The sequence below is a fragment of the Culex pipiens genome, chromosome 2 (assembly GCF_016801865.2).
Source record: "Culex pipiens pallens isolate TS chromosome 2, TS_CPP_V2, whole genome shotgun sequence".
In the NCBI taxonomy this organism is placed as follows: domain Eukaryota; kingdom Metazoa; phylum Arthropoda; class Insecta; order Diptera; family Culicidae; genus Culex; species Culex pipiens.
The window spans coordinates 163,881,959-163,899,029 of record NC_068938.1 but is presented as its reverse complement, the minus strand read 5'-3'; the positions used below and the strand labels follow the sequence as shown (position 1 = coordinate 163,899,029).

Sequence of the window (17,071 nt, the reverse complement as noted above, 5' to 3'; positions counted from 1 at the left end):
AAAAGTTTTTCGTGCTAAAATGACTTTTTAATATTATTAATTACTTTTCAGGATTTCCAGTCGGCTTGGGTTCGATCTCAAACGGTCCCGGTGACATTTTTCGAGACGACATTTGTCTGACCACGCCTTCCGTCGGACAGGGAAGTAAATGTTGGCCCCGGTCTAACCTAGAGGGTTAGGTCGTTAGCTCAATCCAGGTGTAGGGGTCGTCTCCCTGGGTCCTGCCTCGGTGGAGTCACTGGTAGGCAGTTGGACTAACAATCCAAAGGTCGTTCGTTTGAATCCCGGGGTGGATGGAAGCTTAGGTGTAAAAAGAGGCAGGCAGGCGAGCAAGCTTGTGAGAGAGTTTGAACCTGAGAGAGAGCACGTGCGTGTACGAATTGGAAATAAACATCGTTGTTAGGTAGCCCCTTACAACTGGCCGCGCAAAAATGGTCAGTTTAGGGCACTAATAACTTCGCGGGAAAAAATCCTAAAAATATGGTTTCTTTGGGAAAGTTGTTTTAAATTTAATGAAGAAATAATTATGGCGCCTTCCATAGGTAAAAAAGTAAAACAGTTGCTTATCTCCATGCATTTTGACGATTTTTCCCATACAAACTTTAAGCGATTTGAGGGAGGGATTCCCGTGGTAAGAAGGAGCTCAAATTTGGAATTTAGCCTAGTGATGGGTAAATCTTTTATTTCAGGGGGTAGCCCCAAACAAGCCCGGATTTGGACCACACTAATATCCATTAACATGATGCTGATAGATATTGTATTTCTGTATATCAATTGACCTCGGAGTACCATGCTTCATTAAAATTAGTTACAAGTACATTTTGATGGAGACGCATGGTGATTTATGTTTAATTGAATGTACCGAGTTCCGATAATTTTTGTTCAACTAATATTTCTCAGATTTCGTTGTACTCAGCTGTGTCTTTAAAATGACTTAGTATTATTTTACTTTCAAAGAACAATCGCCATTTTCGAAACGAGTTAAAATTTGTTCAACCGCTCTGAGGATATGATTTTTTGATGGTTGAAAAACGCCATTTATTTTGCCATTTTATTTTGGATAGGACCTTCGTAACCGTCAAACACTAAAATACGGGTCTAATTATTTTGGCCAATGAAATTCCATTCCAAATTTGAGCCAAATTGGAGTACTTTTGATCTGAACCCTGCTGGTTTGACGTGGAATCGTTGTATTTACATAACCATTTTGTACGTATTTTGTGATCAGCCCGCAAAATTTAAGAATAATCATGCAAGTTATTTTGTTCTGGCGTAGAAGATACGCGAACAAATTGTCCAAATAAAATCCAATAAAATAATCCAAATAAAATATTCAAACAAAAAGGATTTCAGAGCAATTCCAGCTCAAATCAGGAATTTTTCTGGTACTTTTGTACCCGACCCTCTCCGATTTCAATGAAAGTTTTTAGACATGTTATCCTAGGCCTATATAAGCCATTTTTGTGTATATGGAGCCAATAGTACTCGAAAATAACATTTGAGAAGGGCGTAAGGTATTTAAATATTTTTGTATTTTGCAATTTAAAAATTACTGTGTCTCGAAGCCATTGCGTCGTATCAAAAAGTGCTCCAAGACAAACTTGTAGGAAATTGGATGGGCTTTCTGAAAAAAATACACTGAAACAAAAATACACGCCACTTCTATGAGATTTTTTGATTTTTAAGTCTAAAACTTAAATTTAAAGGTGTTGTCACGATTTTTTTTCGTTCAAAATTTTTGAGGAAATAGCCTAAGATGTTACCAAAAGACTGACGAAAAATGCAGGATGGTATGTCTCTCCTAAAAAAATACAAAAATCATTTACTAAAACTGTTTTTTTGAAAAGTGGTCTAAACGTCAAAATTTTAAAAAACCCATAGTGGGAATCGGTTCCCCAGACAATTTTACATAAATGTCTCCATATTGACCATTGTCCTATGTCCAATCCTTGGGAAGATACAGCGGTTTTAAAAATAAAAATGATGAAAAAATGGGTTTTTGGTGGTTTTTGGCAATTTCTATATGACAGACTTGGTTTTTCAGTCTCGTAAATATTTTTACCGGAAAGCTCGTCCAATTTCCCATAAGTTTGCCTTGGACAGCATTTCAATTGGATGTAAGGGCTTACAGTTATAAGCTTAATTACATTGTTAATAACTGAAAAGAGAATATTTTTTTCAGTGTGGTAGAAACCTGGATAATAAATTAGCTTACGTAAATATCAAAACGAGTCAAATCAAAAAGCTGTCAAAGGCAAACTTATGGGAAATTGGACGAGCTTTCCGGTAAAAATATTTACGAGACTGAAAAACCAAGTCTGTCATATAGAAATTGCCAAAAACCACCAAAAACCCATTTTTTCATCATTTTTATTTTTAAAACCGCTGTATCTTCCCAAGGATTGGACATAGGACAATGGTCAATATGGAGACATTTATGTAAAATTGTCTGGGGAACCGATTCCCACTATGGGTTTTTTAAAATTTTGACGTTTAGACCACTTTTCAAAAAAACAGTTTTAGTAAATAATTTTTGTATTTTTTTAGGAGAGACATACCATCCTCAGCTCCCTCCGTGTACGCACGAGAGCATGCAGCTAGTGCTCAGTGCTCCATCGTTTTTTCGATTTTTTTCGCCGTAATTGATTGTGGTTACCCGCTAGTTTGCTTCTCCAGCATGCCAAAGGCCGGCCGTGGCCGTGGCAGTTCGAGTGCGGCCTCGAAAAACCCGCGAAGTTCGTCTACCGGCCGTGTGCAAAAAGGTAAACAAACCAACGCCGTGTCGGCCGCCATCGCGCAGGGGAGCGTCAGCGCTGAAGGCATCGACAAAAAGTTACTACATCCTGGATATGTCCCAAGATCACCAGTGCGAACCCGTTCCGGTACTTCCGGTGCCACGACCAGTGGCACATCAACATCCGCCAACATCCCCATCAGGAACGAGTTCCAGATGCTGAGCGACGACGAAGAAAATAACAACTCTGACGGTAGCAGCACTACCGACGACGACGACGACGATGATGGTCGTGCACGGAAAAAAGTGCCGACGTCAAAAAAGAACAACTCTCCAGCGGAACGTAGACCACCTCCAATTTTTGTTTTGGACACGTTAGCGGACGATGTTGACGAGTTGCTGGAAGGCCTCGGATATTGTCTGAAAATCGGTAAGTCGGCAGTGCAAGTGATCACACTGACCAAAAAGAATTTCGACCTGGTGTTTGAAGAATTGAAGCGTAGCAACTTCAACTTCTACACATTCAACCCCGAGAAGCCCCCTGTTAAGGTTGTCTTGCAGGGTTATCAAGACCGTCCGATCTCCGACCTGAAGGGTCACCTTTCGGACGCCGGAATAAAACCGCGGGAGATTAAAGTGCTCTCGCGCAAGACAACAGTAACAGGTACACACACACTGTACCTGTTGTACTTCGACCGCGGCACCGTCAAGATCCAAGACCTGCGGCGGACTAAAACGTTGGACGGTTTTTGGGTAAACTGGCGGTTTTACACCAAGAACCCGACGGACGTAGCGCAATGCCACCGTTGCCAGAAATTCGGCCACGGCTCGCGGAACTGCAACCTCCGGCCCCGCTGCGTGAAGTGCGGTGAGTCACACCTCTCGGAGGCGTGCGCACTGCCACGAAAGGCGGACTTGGGGGACAAGGCAGAACAAACCAAGCCGCGCGTAAAGTGCGCGAACTGTGACGGCAACCATACCGGCAATTACCGCGGATGCGTCGCGCGCAAGGCCTACCTCGAGGAGCAGGAAAAGAGAAAAAAGAAAGCGTCCCACCCTCCTCAGCGAAGTACGAGCGCAGCCGTTCCTGCAGCTGGACAGCGTACGGTTCCAGCGGAAAACTCAGCGTTCCCTCCTGGTTGGGGGCGTTCATTCGCCAGCGTGGTCGCTGCCGGTAGCGGCAGTACGGCCCAGCAAGAAGTCACCGGGGAAGATCTCTTCACCCTGCCGGAGTTCTTTGCTCTCGCGGGGGAGATGATGACGCGGTTTCGGAGCTGCCGGAACAAGGCAGAACAATTCCTGGCCCTTGGGGAACTGATGATCAAACACATCTACAAAGGATAAATTTTCTGTGATCTAGTATTAAGCTTTCTCTTCCTCTATCCCCTTTCCTTTGCAATTACTGTAAGTTTTTTTTTTATAGTTTTTTCTTACTCTTGCTAGTGCCTTAGTTAAAGAAATAATTGTTCCTAAATGGATTATGATGCAACACACAGCTGTAAGGAACTCCAAAACTCTGTTATGCACTTCAAAATAACTCATTGTATCTTGATTATTCACCAATAAAACCGAATTGAATTGAATTGACATACCATCCTGCATTTTTCGTCAGTCTTTTGGTAACATCTTAGGCTATTTCCTCAAAAATTTTGAACGAAAAAAAATCGTGACAACACCTTCAAATTTAAGTTTTAGACTTAAAAATCAAAAAATCTCATAGAAGTGGCGTGTATTTTTGTTTCAGTGTATTTTTTTCAGAAAGCCCATCCAATTTCCTACAAGTTTGTCTTGGAGCACTTTTTGATACGACGCAATGGCTTCGAGACACAGTAATTTTTAAATTGCAAAATACAAAAATATTTAAATACCTTACGCCCTTCTCAAATGTTATTTTCGAGTACTATTGGCTCCATATACACAAAAATGGCTTATATAGGCCTAGGATAACATGTCTAAAAACTTTCATTGAAATCGGAGAAAGTCGGGTACAAAAGTACCAGAAAAATTCCTGATTTGAGCTGGAATTGCTCTTTAGCGTAAATGTAGAGATTCCCTGATACTGATAATTTGGGTGACATCAATGCAATGGAAGAAACGAACATTGCATTCTTTTTGCCTTCCTCACTGAATAGGGGAACAGCATCTAATTCCAGTGTGCCCCTAATGTTGGCAGGTCAGAACTTTGACATTCAATTAAAGCTAATTAAAAGCGTTTTCAACTGAAATCGAGTGATAAATAGCACAATAAGAAGTGAGCAAGCAGCAAGTTTCTATTAAAAGTTATGCAAAATTAGTTGTTTAAATAGTGAAAATCAGCAACTTGGATGGAGTTAGGAGCGAGTGCTTGACCTGTCAAACATACGAGAATTTCCCCTAAAGGTCATTTCTTCAAAGGCGGTATCTGTATTTGTTTGATGAAAAGTCTGCAAAAAATGAAACATGAAAAGAAACCAAAAACCGTAGATTTTTCAAATATATTTATTTATGTTGCATTGTTTTTCACCAATAACAAACAGTAACCAAGACATTGAACGTATTTTGATGTTTTAAGTGTTTTCCTTCCAGTTCGATTCGGTCAACTCCCTGCCCGAACTGACTCGACTACTTTAGTTTTAAACTCTGAGTGTTTATTTCCCTCTCGGTTGATATCTACTGAATTGTTTTCGTTAGTTTTTCAAAGGTGAAAGTTTGTGTTGGGTTTGCTGATTTGCTTGCGTAACCTATAGATATTTTTGTTTGTTTTTGTTTGTTATTTGTTACTTTTGTTTTATCTCACAGATGATGCACGGTAATTTGTTTTGCTCCATTTTTTGCTAGTTTTATTTTGTTTTGTGTTTTGTTTTATTTTTAACAACTCTCGTGAGTGTGTTGATTTTTTTAGTTGTTGTGATTTGTATATTTAGATAATATTTTCCAATGTTTCTTTCATTCTATTCTGCAAGGCGAGAACAAATTCAACAATTCATCGGTTGGGGTGTCTCTCAAGTACAGGTTTGTAGTAGTTTAGTAGTAGCTGAAGTGTAATAAATTTGTCTCTAAAGTTTAATCTTTTCCTCTTTCTGTTGTTTCTCTCAAATGTTAACTTGTTTTCGTAGAAAACTAAACCTCACTAAAAGTAGTAAAAAAGCCTCCAGAGTCGAAGATAAAAACGGGTGGAAATAAAAACGGAACAAAGTGTTTTGCTCTTTGTTGCCTTCTTGTAAAATTGATTAGTTTTTTTGTTTTATTTTGCATTACTCTCATTTGTTATAGAAAAAAATAATACTTGTTTTACTTTTGATATTCGATAACGATTTTGTATTGTTTTACACTCTTACACTTTGAAACACCTCCAAGACATATATCGATGATCGTGCACCAACTTAGCAAAAAATTCTATCCACCTAATTGCTATAAATACTTTTCACATACGATTTGACAAAAAATAAATAATCTCAATTTTAGTTTTCCTCTACTATAAATATACCCTGGCCGCTTTTACACAGTATAGACAGATTTTTGTGTTGTTTTCTCCCACCCCTTTCAACTCCTCACTAAAAACAATAGTGATTCTCCCACAACTTTTTCGTTAAACTATTACATACACCCACATACACTGACAGCCACTCGTAAGCTTAGAAATTCCACCGCGTGCGTGTGTGTGTCACAGCAAAAACAGCCCCGAATGGCCGCTCCGTTCCGGTTGAATCTGATTCTGCTGGTGCTGCTGCTGCTTGCTCCTCCCCCACGACGACCACCACTTGCGCTTCCGCTTCCGGTCGCGACTCCTCAGCACACCGCGGAAAAGTAATTTTCGTACAAGTAAACGGGTTGGCACTCTCAGTTTCCATCCGGTTTGGGCAGATTGGTGTCGTAAGAGGAGGTAGGGGAGGGGGAAGGGATAGGGAAATAAAGATAAGAAGGATTTGATTTAATGAGGAGGGGAGTGGGGGGGGGGGGGTGTGGATTGGGTGTTTTTTGGGGTGGTTGTGTTTTTTGTTATTGGTTTTGTATGGGGGTGTTGGGGGGATTAGGTGTAATGGGGTTGAGGAGGGGGGGTGGAGAGATGGGTTTTGAGTTTGGGGGGGATGGAGGGTATTGGGGTGAATTTAGTGTTTTGGTTTATTGTTTTTTTTGAGAGGGGGGGGGGGATGTGTTATTAAGGGTTTAGTTGTTGGGATTGTGAGGGGGATATAGATTAGTGGGGTTAGGGTTGGGTGGGGGGGATATGGGTGATGTGTTGTGTGTTTTTGGTGGTTATATTAAGTGGTAAATTTTAGGAATGTTTAGATGGGGGGATTGGGAGTATGGATTGGGAAGTGTGTATTGGTGTTGTTTTGGGTGTGTGGGATTGTTGGGGGTGTTTTGGTGTGGATTGTGGTAGGGGGATAGTTTTTGTGAGATGGGTTGATGGATTGAGGTGAGAGTTAAAGGGGGGGATGTTTGTGTTGGGGGGGGTTGATGGAGGTGGGGATGGGGTTTATGGTGAGAAGAGTTGTTAGATTTGGTGGGGGGGGTAGGGGGAATGTGTGGAGTGGTGTTGGGGGATTGGTAGTTAATGTGGGGGTATGTATTGAGAGAGTTAGTAGGTTGGGGGTATTGGGGTGGTGTGGAATGGTGTTGGGTTGGGGGAGTTATGGATTGTAGGTGGAGTAGTAGATTATGTTAGAATTTTATGTTGTTTGAATAGGGAGTGTGGTGGGTGTTGGGGGGTTTTAATGGGGGGGAGGTGTTGTGGGGGTTGGTATTTTGTTAGGTAGGGGGAGGGGGTTTGAGATGGGTGATTTTGAGTGGGGGAAGTTGATGTGGAAATTAATTGTGGGATAAGTGGTTTTTGTGTGGGTTAGGGGTGTGGGGGGGTTTGAGGGGTTTTGAGGGGATGATTGGGTAATTGGGTGGGGGTTGGTGGGGTTTTTTGTAGTTGGGAGATTATTATGTGGGTGGGGGTTTTTTGTATTTTTTGGAGGTTTTTAGTGTTTATTGGGGGTTTTTTTTTGGAAGGATTTTGTTTGGTGTAGTGGTTTTTGGGTAGTGGGTGATGAGTTGATTGTTGGGGGGGGAGTTTTAAGTGATTTGGGGGTGGTTTTGTGGTGGTGGTTTAAGTTTGGTTTTTTAGGGGTTTGTATGGAGTTGAGTGGGGATTTGGGGTTGATGGATAGGGGTGATTTTGGTTATGGGGGGATTGATTAGGGAAGAGGGAAAATTAGGGGGGGGAGGAAGGGACCAACATAGAGTTGGATTTTAGAAGAAAAGCAGTTTGTGTTATTATAGTTTTAACAGTGTTATTATTGTTGATGGTTTATTTGTGGTAGGGCTATGAGAGGCATTAAAGGTTTTTTGGGTTGATGTTTTTTTACGTATGATTTTTATGAATAGGTAGGGTTGGGTTTAGTGTTGGATTGTATGGGGTATAGGGAAATAGGGAAAAGAAAAATAGTGTTTAGGATTAGTTTTTTGGGTAGAATACGTGTGGGGGGGGAGATTTTGTATAAGTTAAAGGTGGGGTGAAGTTTGATTAGATGGAGATGGGGGATAACGGTGGATAGTGTTGGGTGTGGGATAAAGTTGGGTCAATGGTTATATTTTTTGTGAAAAGTAGAGGGTGGGATGAGGTGTGGGAAGGTTAGGGTGTGAGTAGTGTTTCAATAGAATGGTGTGATGATGTGGATATTTTTTAGTGTTGTTGTTTAATTAGGGGGAGATTTGAATTTTATATTGATAGTGGGAAGGTGGGGTAAGGGGGGATGGAGTGGTTTTTTTTTTTATTAATTGGTTTTTTTTGAGGATTTAAATGTGAGTATTTTTGTTTGGGTTTGATTGATTATTGGAATTGGTGATGGTGATGATATGAAGTAGAGGTGGGTAGGTGGGGGGGGGGAATTTTTTTTTATATAGGGGATTGTTTGGGGATAAAAAGGTAGGGTTATTGAAGGGTTTGTGTATGATGGTTGGGTATTGTAGTGTTGGATATATTTGGTTTTTGGTGTGTAATAGGGAAATGGTGTTGGGTATAATAGTATAGGGTGGTGGAGGTGGAGGAGGGTCGTTTTGGTGGTTTTGGTATGATGTTTTGGTGGGGGATTTATAACTTAATTTTTGTATGAGAATTTGTTATGGATTGGGGTAGGTGATAAGTGGTGTTTGTGTAGGATTTATTTTATTGAGTGGAAGGATGATAAGATGAGTAGGATGGTGTTGTTGAGTAGTTGTTTTAGTTTTATGGGGAGAGTTGGATGAGTGGGTGTGATGTTTATTGTTGGTTGGATGTGATTTTGATTATGTTGTTATGAGGGTTGGATAATTATTGAGTTTTGTGGGGTGTTTGTGTAGGAGTAAAAGTATTTATTTTAGTTGAGCATTGGAGAGTAATTTTAAGGGTTTGGGAGGGTTGGTGGTGGGGGTTTGTTGTTATTATATGTGTTGTGGCAGGAAATTGAAATGTTTAGTTTGAGAGTATGAGGGGTGATCAAATAAGTGTATAAATTATTGTTGGGAGGAGGGAAATTATTTTTGGGTGGTTTGCTAGATTTATGAGGTTAGGGGGTGGGAGGTGATATATGGGGGTGGGATTTGTGGTTGGGGTTAGGGGTGTTTTTTGTGTATAATTTATTTGAGGATGAAGGGTTGATTAGGGGGGGATAGGTTAGATAAGGAAACTTTGTAGTTGGGGGGGAGGGGATTGGGGGGATGGGGGTAATTTTTGAAGATTAGGTGGTAATGTGAGTTTAGGGAATTTATTGAGAGGAAGAAGTGTGAGATGGGATGATTTTAATGGTATGTGGGGGGGTTAGGATTATAGGATTGGGGAATGAGTATTAGAAGGTATAGGGGGTTTTGAGAAGGGATTTGTGTAATAAGGTTTGGGATGGGGTGATTTGGTGGATGGGGTGATGGGGTTATTGGTAAGGTGATAGTTTTTGGGGGGGGGTTTGGGAATTGAGATGTATTGGTATATGGTATGGGGTAAGAGTGGAGTGTGATAAGGGTTTATTTTATAATATTGGGGTTGTGTGGCATGTTGAGAACATTTATTTAAATAATAATGTGGGGTAGTTAGGGCATTGATTTGGAGAAGAGTTGATGTGTGTAGTAAGGTTTTTTGGGAGGTGATGGGTAATATTTTGATTGGGATTGGGTGGTTTGAATGTATTATTTGGTTTGGGGAGTTTAGGAATGTTTGAAAAGTGTTTTTGGTGTAGGGTTGGTTTTTTTGGGGATTTTGAGGGGTTGGAGTATTGTTAAGTATTGTATATATGGGGGTATCATGATGAAATGTGTGTTTAGTAAATGTGTTGATGTGTGAGGGTATTTTATTAGGTGGGGGAGGGGGGGAGTTGATTTTATAATAGTGTAGGGGGAGGGGGAGGTTTGACGAGAGTGAAAGGATAAAGGTGGTGAAATTATTATTGTAAGTTTGTATTTGGTGTATGGGAAATTGGGGAGGTACGGAGATTATTTTGGTTTGTGTGTTTGGGTATAATAGGGGTATATTGGTTGGGTTTATAGGATTTATTTTAGATTTTTTATTTATTGCGGGATTTAAGGGTTATAGGTAAAAGTGTTCAAATTTTGATGTTTGAATTTGAGTGTGAATATGGATAGTTGTGATTGTATATAATTGTTGGATTAATGTGGTGTGGATGTTTCTGAGTGGGTGTTGGGGTGTGTGTTGAACTTATTGCTAGGTGGGTGGGTTGGAATAATTATTATTTTATAGGGGGAATTTTATTATGAATTTTTTGAGAGTTTTTAATTTTATATGATATGGGTTGGGTTTGGGTTGTGGGTGTATTTTTTATGGTTTTTATTGATAATTGTGTTTGTAAGGTAAATGGTGGGTAGATTGTTTACATTATAGTCAGTATACGTGAGTAGAATAAATTGGGGAAATTTTGATATAATTTGTTTAAATGTTGTTGATTTTAAAGTAAATGTTGTGTTGGTATATGATTTTTGGTAGATTTGTAGGTGTGGGAATTTGTTAGGGGAAAAATTTGGGGATTGGATTTGCTTTTTGTAATTTTATGTATTTTGGTAGTTAGGAAGGAGGGAGGAGTGTGGGGAGATGTTTAGTGGATTAGAGAGGGATTTTAGTATGGGGTTTGATTGTTGATTTTATTGTGGGGGGGTAGTAGTTTTTGGGTGGATTTTGTTTTATGTTTTATTGTTTTTTTTTAGGGGTGGGTAGGTTGATGAATATATTTGTTTATTTGTGAAGTTTTATGTTGTGTAGTAGTATTTTACGTTTGGTGTGGTTTTTGAGGTTGGCTTTGTGGTTTATTAGAGGGATTGTGTGGGTGATGTTTTTATTTGGAGGAGTATGTTTTTGTGAGGGGTAATTTGTTGTAAGTGAGTAGTTTTGTGGTAGGAGGGGGGTGGGGTAATATTATTATATTTTTGTTAATTTGGTTGAAGGGGGATTTTTGGGTATTATTAGGTGGGAGAACACACAGATATGTACTAAAGTATTATTGATGTGGATTGGGTGGTGGGGAGGGTATTCATTAATTTGTTGGTTGGTTTTTGTTGGTGGTGTATCGATTATGATTTAATGGGGTTGGAAGTTGAATAGGTTTGTATTGATGTTTGATATGAGGTAAAGGGGTTTTTGTGGTTTTATTTGTTGTTATTAATTTAAAATATTGTGGTATGAAATGTATTTTTTTGGAGGGATATTATGCATTTTGGGGAATTCTATGGTGTGGGGGATATATAGATAGGAGGTTTTGATGGGTTTTGTATGGGGATGAAATTGGGGGTGTTTGTGGAGGTTGTTGGGATTGGGGTTTGGTGGGTTATTTAAAAAAAGAACAAAGAGAAGTTGGTTTTAGGATTGAATATGAGGATATGTTTAGGGGGGTGATTTATGGGTTGGGGGTATGGGGGGAATAATTTGTAAGGTTTTTTGATATAAGTTTAATTTGTATTGAAAGTAATGGAGTATATAGTATGGATGGAGAGGGGGAGGGGGTAAGATTATTATTATGGTTATTAAATGTGGTAGGGTGAGTTTTTTATATGTTTTGGAGGGGTATTTGTTGTATGGAGTTATTTTTTCTAAATTGATTTGGGTAAGTTTGGGGTGTTTTGGGTGTTTTTGGTTGGTTTTGGTGTGGGTTTTTAAAATTTGGAGGTGTTTATGGGTGTTAAATTAATCGGTATTTTTGGGATATTGTGGTTTGTTTTTTAGTTGGTGTGTTGGTGATTTTGTGGTGGTTTAATAGTATGGATTATATAAAAAAGGTTAGTATAGGGAGGTAATCGTATTTGAAATGGTAAGTTGGAATAGAGTAAAAGAGGTTTGAAGGTTTGGATAGTTAAAATATGTGTGGTTCTTCTACAAAAATTTCTTAATTATAGCTGTGAGCGTTGGCGCTGCTAGTGAAACATGAAGGCAATCCGCAATATACTTGTAACGCTGTGAGAAGCTAAAGCACAACAGTGAACACGCAAAATAATAAAGCACATGAAGTTTTGGGAGCGAAATTGTTTTGCTACTAGCAGTTGTTCAGTTTAAATTTGAAAATATACTATGAATTCAATTTTTAACGTAATATAAACTTCGGAAAACTAAAAAGAAAAAACTCGCTGAAACGACAAGGCAACTTGAAAATGCCCACCGAAATGTGTGAAACTTTACGTCGAAGCATTTCAGAACAATCTGAAATGGAATAAACACAAACCAGCACAGAACCTAAGCAGCATAGCAGCGTGCTCTAATGATTGTGGTGATTGTGTTTGCATTATTGATGCGACAGGTGAAAGGTTGATGGACACGCACGTATCGATAAGGAACTGCTGTTTTTCTTTTCTCTTATTTTTATTTTCATGGTGGTGCTGGTTTTCTTGGTTCAATGTTTTTAAAGCATTTGTCGAGTGTGGGCGTTGATTTCGTTCGTGCATGAGCTTGGGCTAATAAGCGTAATTTGTGTAAAAATTAACAAAGGTGACTAGTTTTTTTTGTGATTTGATTCGTTTGGGTGAATGTGATGGAGGTGATTGCAAACGGTAGCAATAATTGCACGTAATGTAATATTTGTTTAGTTTTTCTGTAATATTTTGAAAAAAGAAAGAAAAATAATGTGAATTCATTAAAATTTCAGTCAGCTTTCAAATTTTTGATCTGGCAAATTTTCATCCAAATTTGACCACTACTTGTATTTTTACCCTACCCTAAATTTTCGCATAACAATAAACCATTTACGATTGACGCAGCTTATTTTGGTACAACGGTCAGCGAACGACTGGACAACGCGTACCATAGGTACTTCGAGTACCGTAGGTATAAAATAGACCCACCAAGTGGTCCTTTAGCCTCTTGTTCAGTAACTCCGATACCCTGGCCTCCCCGCGGCGCTGGCCGGGATACTAGTAACCATTGGAGAGATCGGGTAACCAACCCCGGTGGGAACTATGGTAGTATGCTGACAGGGTAAGGGGGGCTCCACCCTCTTCGGAGGGTGTAGCTGTACCGTTAAGCTTCGAGACAAAAGCCCCCGTTACGGTGTCGAGAGAAAACCGCAGCTGGGTCCCGGAAGCTGCAAGGTGGCAGCCCCACCCCGAGACTAGGTATTCGCAGCCCTGGTTAGGCGGCATACCGAAGCGAAACACCAACTCAGAAAAACGAAAGAAGAAATTCAGGACGGATTAATCGGCATCAGACCAGGCGATGTAAAAAGGACAACGATTGGAAACTCGGTACTTGGAACGTTCGAACTCTCCAAGATCCTGCACGTGCTGGCCTTCTTGCTCGGGAGCTGCACAAGCTGAACGTGCATGTGGCCGCCATCCAGGAAGTTCGATGGCCCGGTCATGGAGAGCGAGAATTCACGGCGGTGGATCCCATCGCCAACACCTCTTTCAAGTACCACATCTACTACAGTGGCGGCGAAAAGGCGATGCACGGAGTCGGTTTCGTAGTGATTGGGGATCAGAAGAACCGAGTCATCAAGTGGAAGGTGGTGAATGACCGGATCTGCGTGTTGAGAATAAAGGGCAAATTCTTCAACTACAGCCTGATCAACATCTACGCGCCGACGAACGACAAGCCCGATGACGATAAAGACGCCTTCTACGAGCGTCTCGACAAGACCTATGGAGAGTGCCCAAGACACGACGTGAAGATAGTCATCGGAGACGCAAACGCGCAGGTCGGAAGGGAAGCCTTCTTCCATCCTGTCATCGGCAAGGAGAGCCTTCATCCTCGCACGAATGACAACGGCCTCCGTTTGGTCAATTTCGCCGCAGCCAGAGGAATGGCTATCTGTAGCACCTTCTTTGCGCGCATGAACATTCGGAAGCACACCTGGCGCCACCCGAATGGCGAATCGTGCACACAAATCGATCACGTTTTGGTGGATGGTCGACACTTCTCGGACGTGATGGACGTCCGATCGTACAGAGGACCGAACATCGACTCTGATCACTTCCTGGTAGCGTGCAAGATCCGAGCTAGGCTGTCGAACGTGTTGACCCCGCGGACTGCGAGGATAGCGCGGTTGAACGTCCAGCGCCTCGCGAGCAGCGACGTTGCTGCAGAGTACAGTCGGAAGCTCGACGAGCGGATCAACGAGGACGCGCCTACGGGTAACCTGGACGAGCAATGGGGAGCCCTCCAGAGCATCGTCAACACAACGGCTACCGAAGTGATCGGCACGACCAGAGGACGCAAACCCAAAGGGTGGTTCGATGCGGAGTGCCAGCGAGTGACGGACGAGAAGAACGAGGCCAGGAAGCGTATGCTGGTGAAGGGTACGCGCCGGAACTGTGAGCGATACAGTGAGTTACGAAGAGCAGAGAAACGAATCCACCGCCGAAAAGAACGGGAGTACGACGAAACGGTACTCGCCGAAGCGGAAGCACAGTACAACGCGAACGATAAGCGGAGGTTTTACGCAACTGTCAACGGTGTAAGAAGGAAAACCACGCCTTCCCCTGTGATGTGCAACGACACGGAAGGCAACCTGTTGACAGACAAGACTGCGGTGGCGGCTAGGTGGAAGGAGCACTTCCAGCAGCTGTTGAACGGTGAGACACGAGAGGGAATCGTCGAGGACAGGATACACGTTGAGGAAGATGGAAAAGCTGTGGACCCGCCTACGTTGGAGGAAGTAACTAAGGCTGTTAAAGAGCTCAAGAACGGGAAATCCGCGGGAAAGGACGGACTTCCGGCCGAACTTTTCAAGCACGGGAGTACGCGGATGACCGAGATTCTGCACCAAATCATCCTACGCATTTGGTGCGAAGAACAGCTTCCGACCGACTGGTTAGACGGGCTCGTCACCCCAATCTACAAGAAAGGGCAAAGACTCGATTGTGCCAACTATCGAGGCATCACAATCCTCAACGCAGCGTACAAAGTACTCTCCCGCATCCTGTGGAGCAAGCTGAGACCGATGACCGAGACCTTTGTCGGCGAATACCAGTGCGGTTTTCGAGCGGGTCGGTCAACGACGGACCAGATGTTCACTCTGCGACAAATCCTCGACAAGTTCCGGGAGTACAACCTGCAAACACACCATTTGTTCATCGACTTCAAGGCGGCGTACGATTCAGTCAAAAGAAACGAACTTTGGAAGATTATGGTAGAACACGGCTTTCCGGCAAAGCTTATAAGACTGATTCGTGCAACGCTCGACGGAGCAAAATCAAGCGTGCGAATAGCTAACGAGACATCTGAAGCTTTCGTTACGTTGGATGGATTGAAGCAGGGCGATGCTCTCTCGAACTTACTGTTCATCATAGCGTTGGAAGGTGCTGCTCGAAGGGCAGGCGTGCAAAGAAACGGAACACTCATCACCAAATCGCACATGCTGCTTGGATACGCTGACGACATCGACATCATTGGTATCGACCGTCGTTCAGTGGAGGAGGCGTTCGTCCCTTTCAAGCGGGAAGCTGCGAAGATCGGACTGACCATCAACACTGCCAAGACCAAGTATCTGGTTGCTGGCAGAGCGCGTGGCAGTGCAGGTGATGGTGTTTCGGAGGTGGAAATAGATGGAGAAAGATATGAGGTGGTGGATGAATTTGTATATCTTGGTACACTCGTGACGTGCGACAACGATGTGAGCTGCGAAGTGAAACGGCGGATTAGTGCTGCAAACAGGGCCTTCTACGGTCTTCGTAGCCAGCTAAGGTCCCGCAGCCTAAGGACGCCTACGAAAATCACGCTGTACAGGACCTTGATACTCCCTGTAGCTCTTTACGGTCACGAGTCGTGGACGCTAAAGGAGGCTGACCAGAGAGCACTTGGGGTCTTTGAGCGGAGAATCCTGCGTTCTATCTTCGGCGGCAAGCAAGTAGGAGACCGGTGGCGCAGGCGCATGAATTTCGAGTTGTACCAAGACTACAAACATGCTGATATCGTAAAAGTCATCAAGCACGACAGGCTGAAGTGGGCTGGACATGTAGCCAGAATGTCGGACGAGCGGGCGGCTAAAACGATATTCAGCAGCGAACCTGGACGCGGTCGTCGGCTTCGTGGAAGGCCTCGTACGCGTTGGCTGTGTGCAGTCGACGAAGATGCAAGAGCGGCCAACATTGTAGGCGACTGGAGACGAGCGGCCCAAGATCGAGCATCCTGGAAATCTTCGATTAGTTCAGCGTTGGGTCGATAGACCTGTTGCTGATAAAGTAAGTAAGTAAGTTCTTTTTTTAAATTTTGCATTCCATGTTTTTCCAATTATTGGATATAGAATTTGGCTTTAATTCACGCCCACAAAAGTGTCCGCGTGTTTTATGGATGGACCCTGATCTACCAAGAAAAGGGGAATTGTTTCAATTTGTGTTTGGCATTTTTGTGAATACGGAGCCAGTTGTACGTGAAGTGGTTGAAGACAAACTTTGGCAAAAAACATTCGTGGACTCACTTTTAAATTTTATTTGTATAAACAGCAAATCCCCACAAAAACAGTATAATTCGAAAAAAAAGTTCTCCGATCATGCTCAAAAATCTTCGGGGGTTCCTTGGCCGAAATAATTAGACCCGTATTTTTTTTTTGTTTGGCCATTAGGGTGGTCCGAAAGATGGCAATATTCGTCGATTTTCGCAAAAACCACGTTTTTCAAAAAATCATATCTCCGCGCAATTTCATCTGAGTTTAGCTGTCTTAGACGCAAAAAAGGGATTAGTTTGGCTATTTGAGAAAAATAGTAAGAAGTTTCAAAAATCTAGCTTAACATTTGAAAAGGTTGTATGAAAATTTAAAATGCTGTTTTGAAGGTTTCGGGACCAACGGGCCTATGTCTCAAAATATTTTTACCTGATTCCTCGGAAAATTTAACATGATGTATCAAAAAATGGTAAAGTTTGTTTTCAATACCCTGAGATACGATTTTTTGAAAATAAAAAAACGC

At 42.0% G+C, this 17,071-nt stretch overlaps 1 protein-coding gene across 1 annotated transcript; it reads left to right on the top strand.

The window, feature by feature from the left end:
• The first annotated feature begins 6,398 nt into the window (after nt 1-6,398).
• LOC120418432 (uncharacterized) lies at nt 6,399-16,332 on the top strand. The gene is made up of 3 exons (XM_039580814.1): nt 6,399-6,520; nt 12,951-12,991; nt 13,439-16,332. The coding sequence occupies exons 1-3, from the start codon at nt 6,399-6,401 to the stop codon at nt 16,330-16,332; spliced, it is 3,057 nt and encodes a 1,018-aa protein (XP_039436748.1).
• Nucleotides 16,333-17,071: the final 739 nt, after the last annotated feature.

Excerpts from the sequence above, each read along its gene's own strand:
- LOC120418432 (XM_039580814.1), top strand. The coding sequence starts at position 6,399 with ATGGCCGCTCCGTTCCGGTTGAATCTGATTCTGCTGGTGCTGCTGCTG. Across the intron at positions 6,521-12,950 it reads CCTCAGCACACCGCGGAAAA|CGAACGACTGGACAACGCGT; the intron begins GTAATTTTCGTA and ends TACAACGGTCAG. Across the intron at positions 12,992-13,438 it reads CCATAGGTACTTCGAGTACC|ATCCTGCACGTGCTGGCCTT; the intron begins GTAGGTATAAAA and ends GAACTCTCCAAG.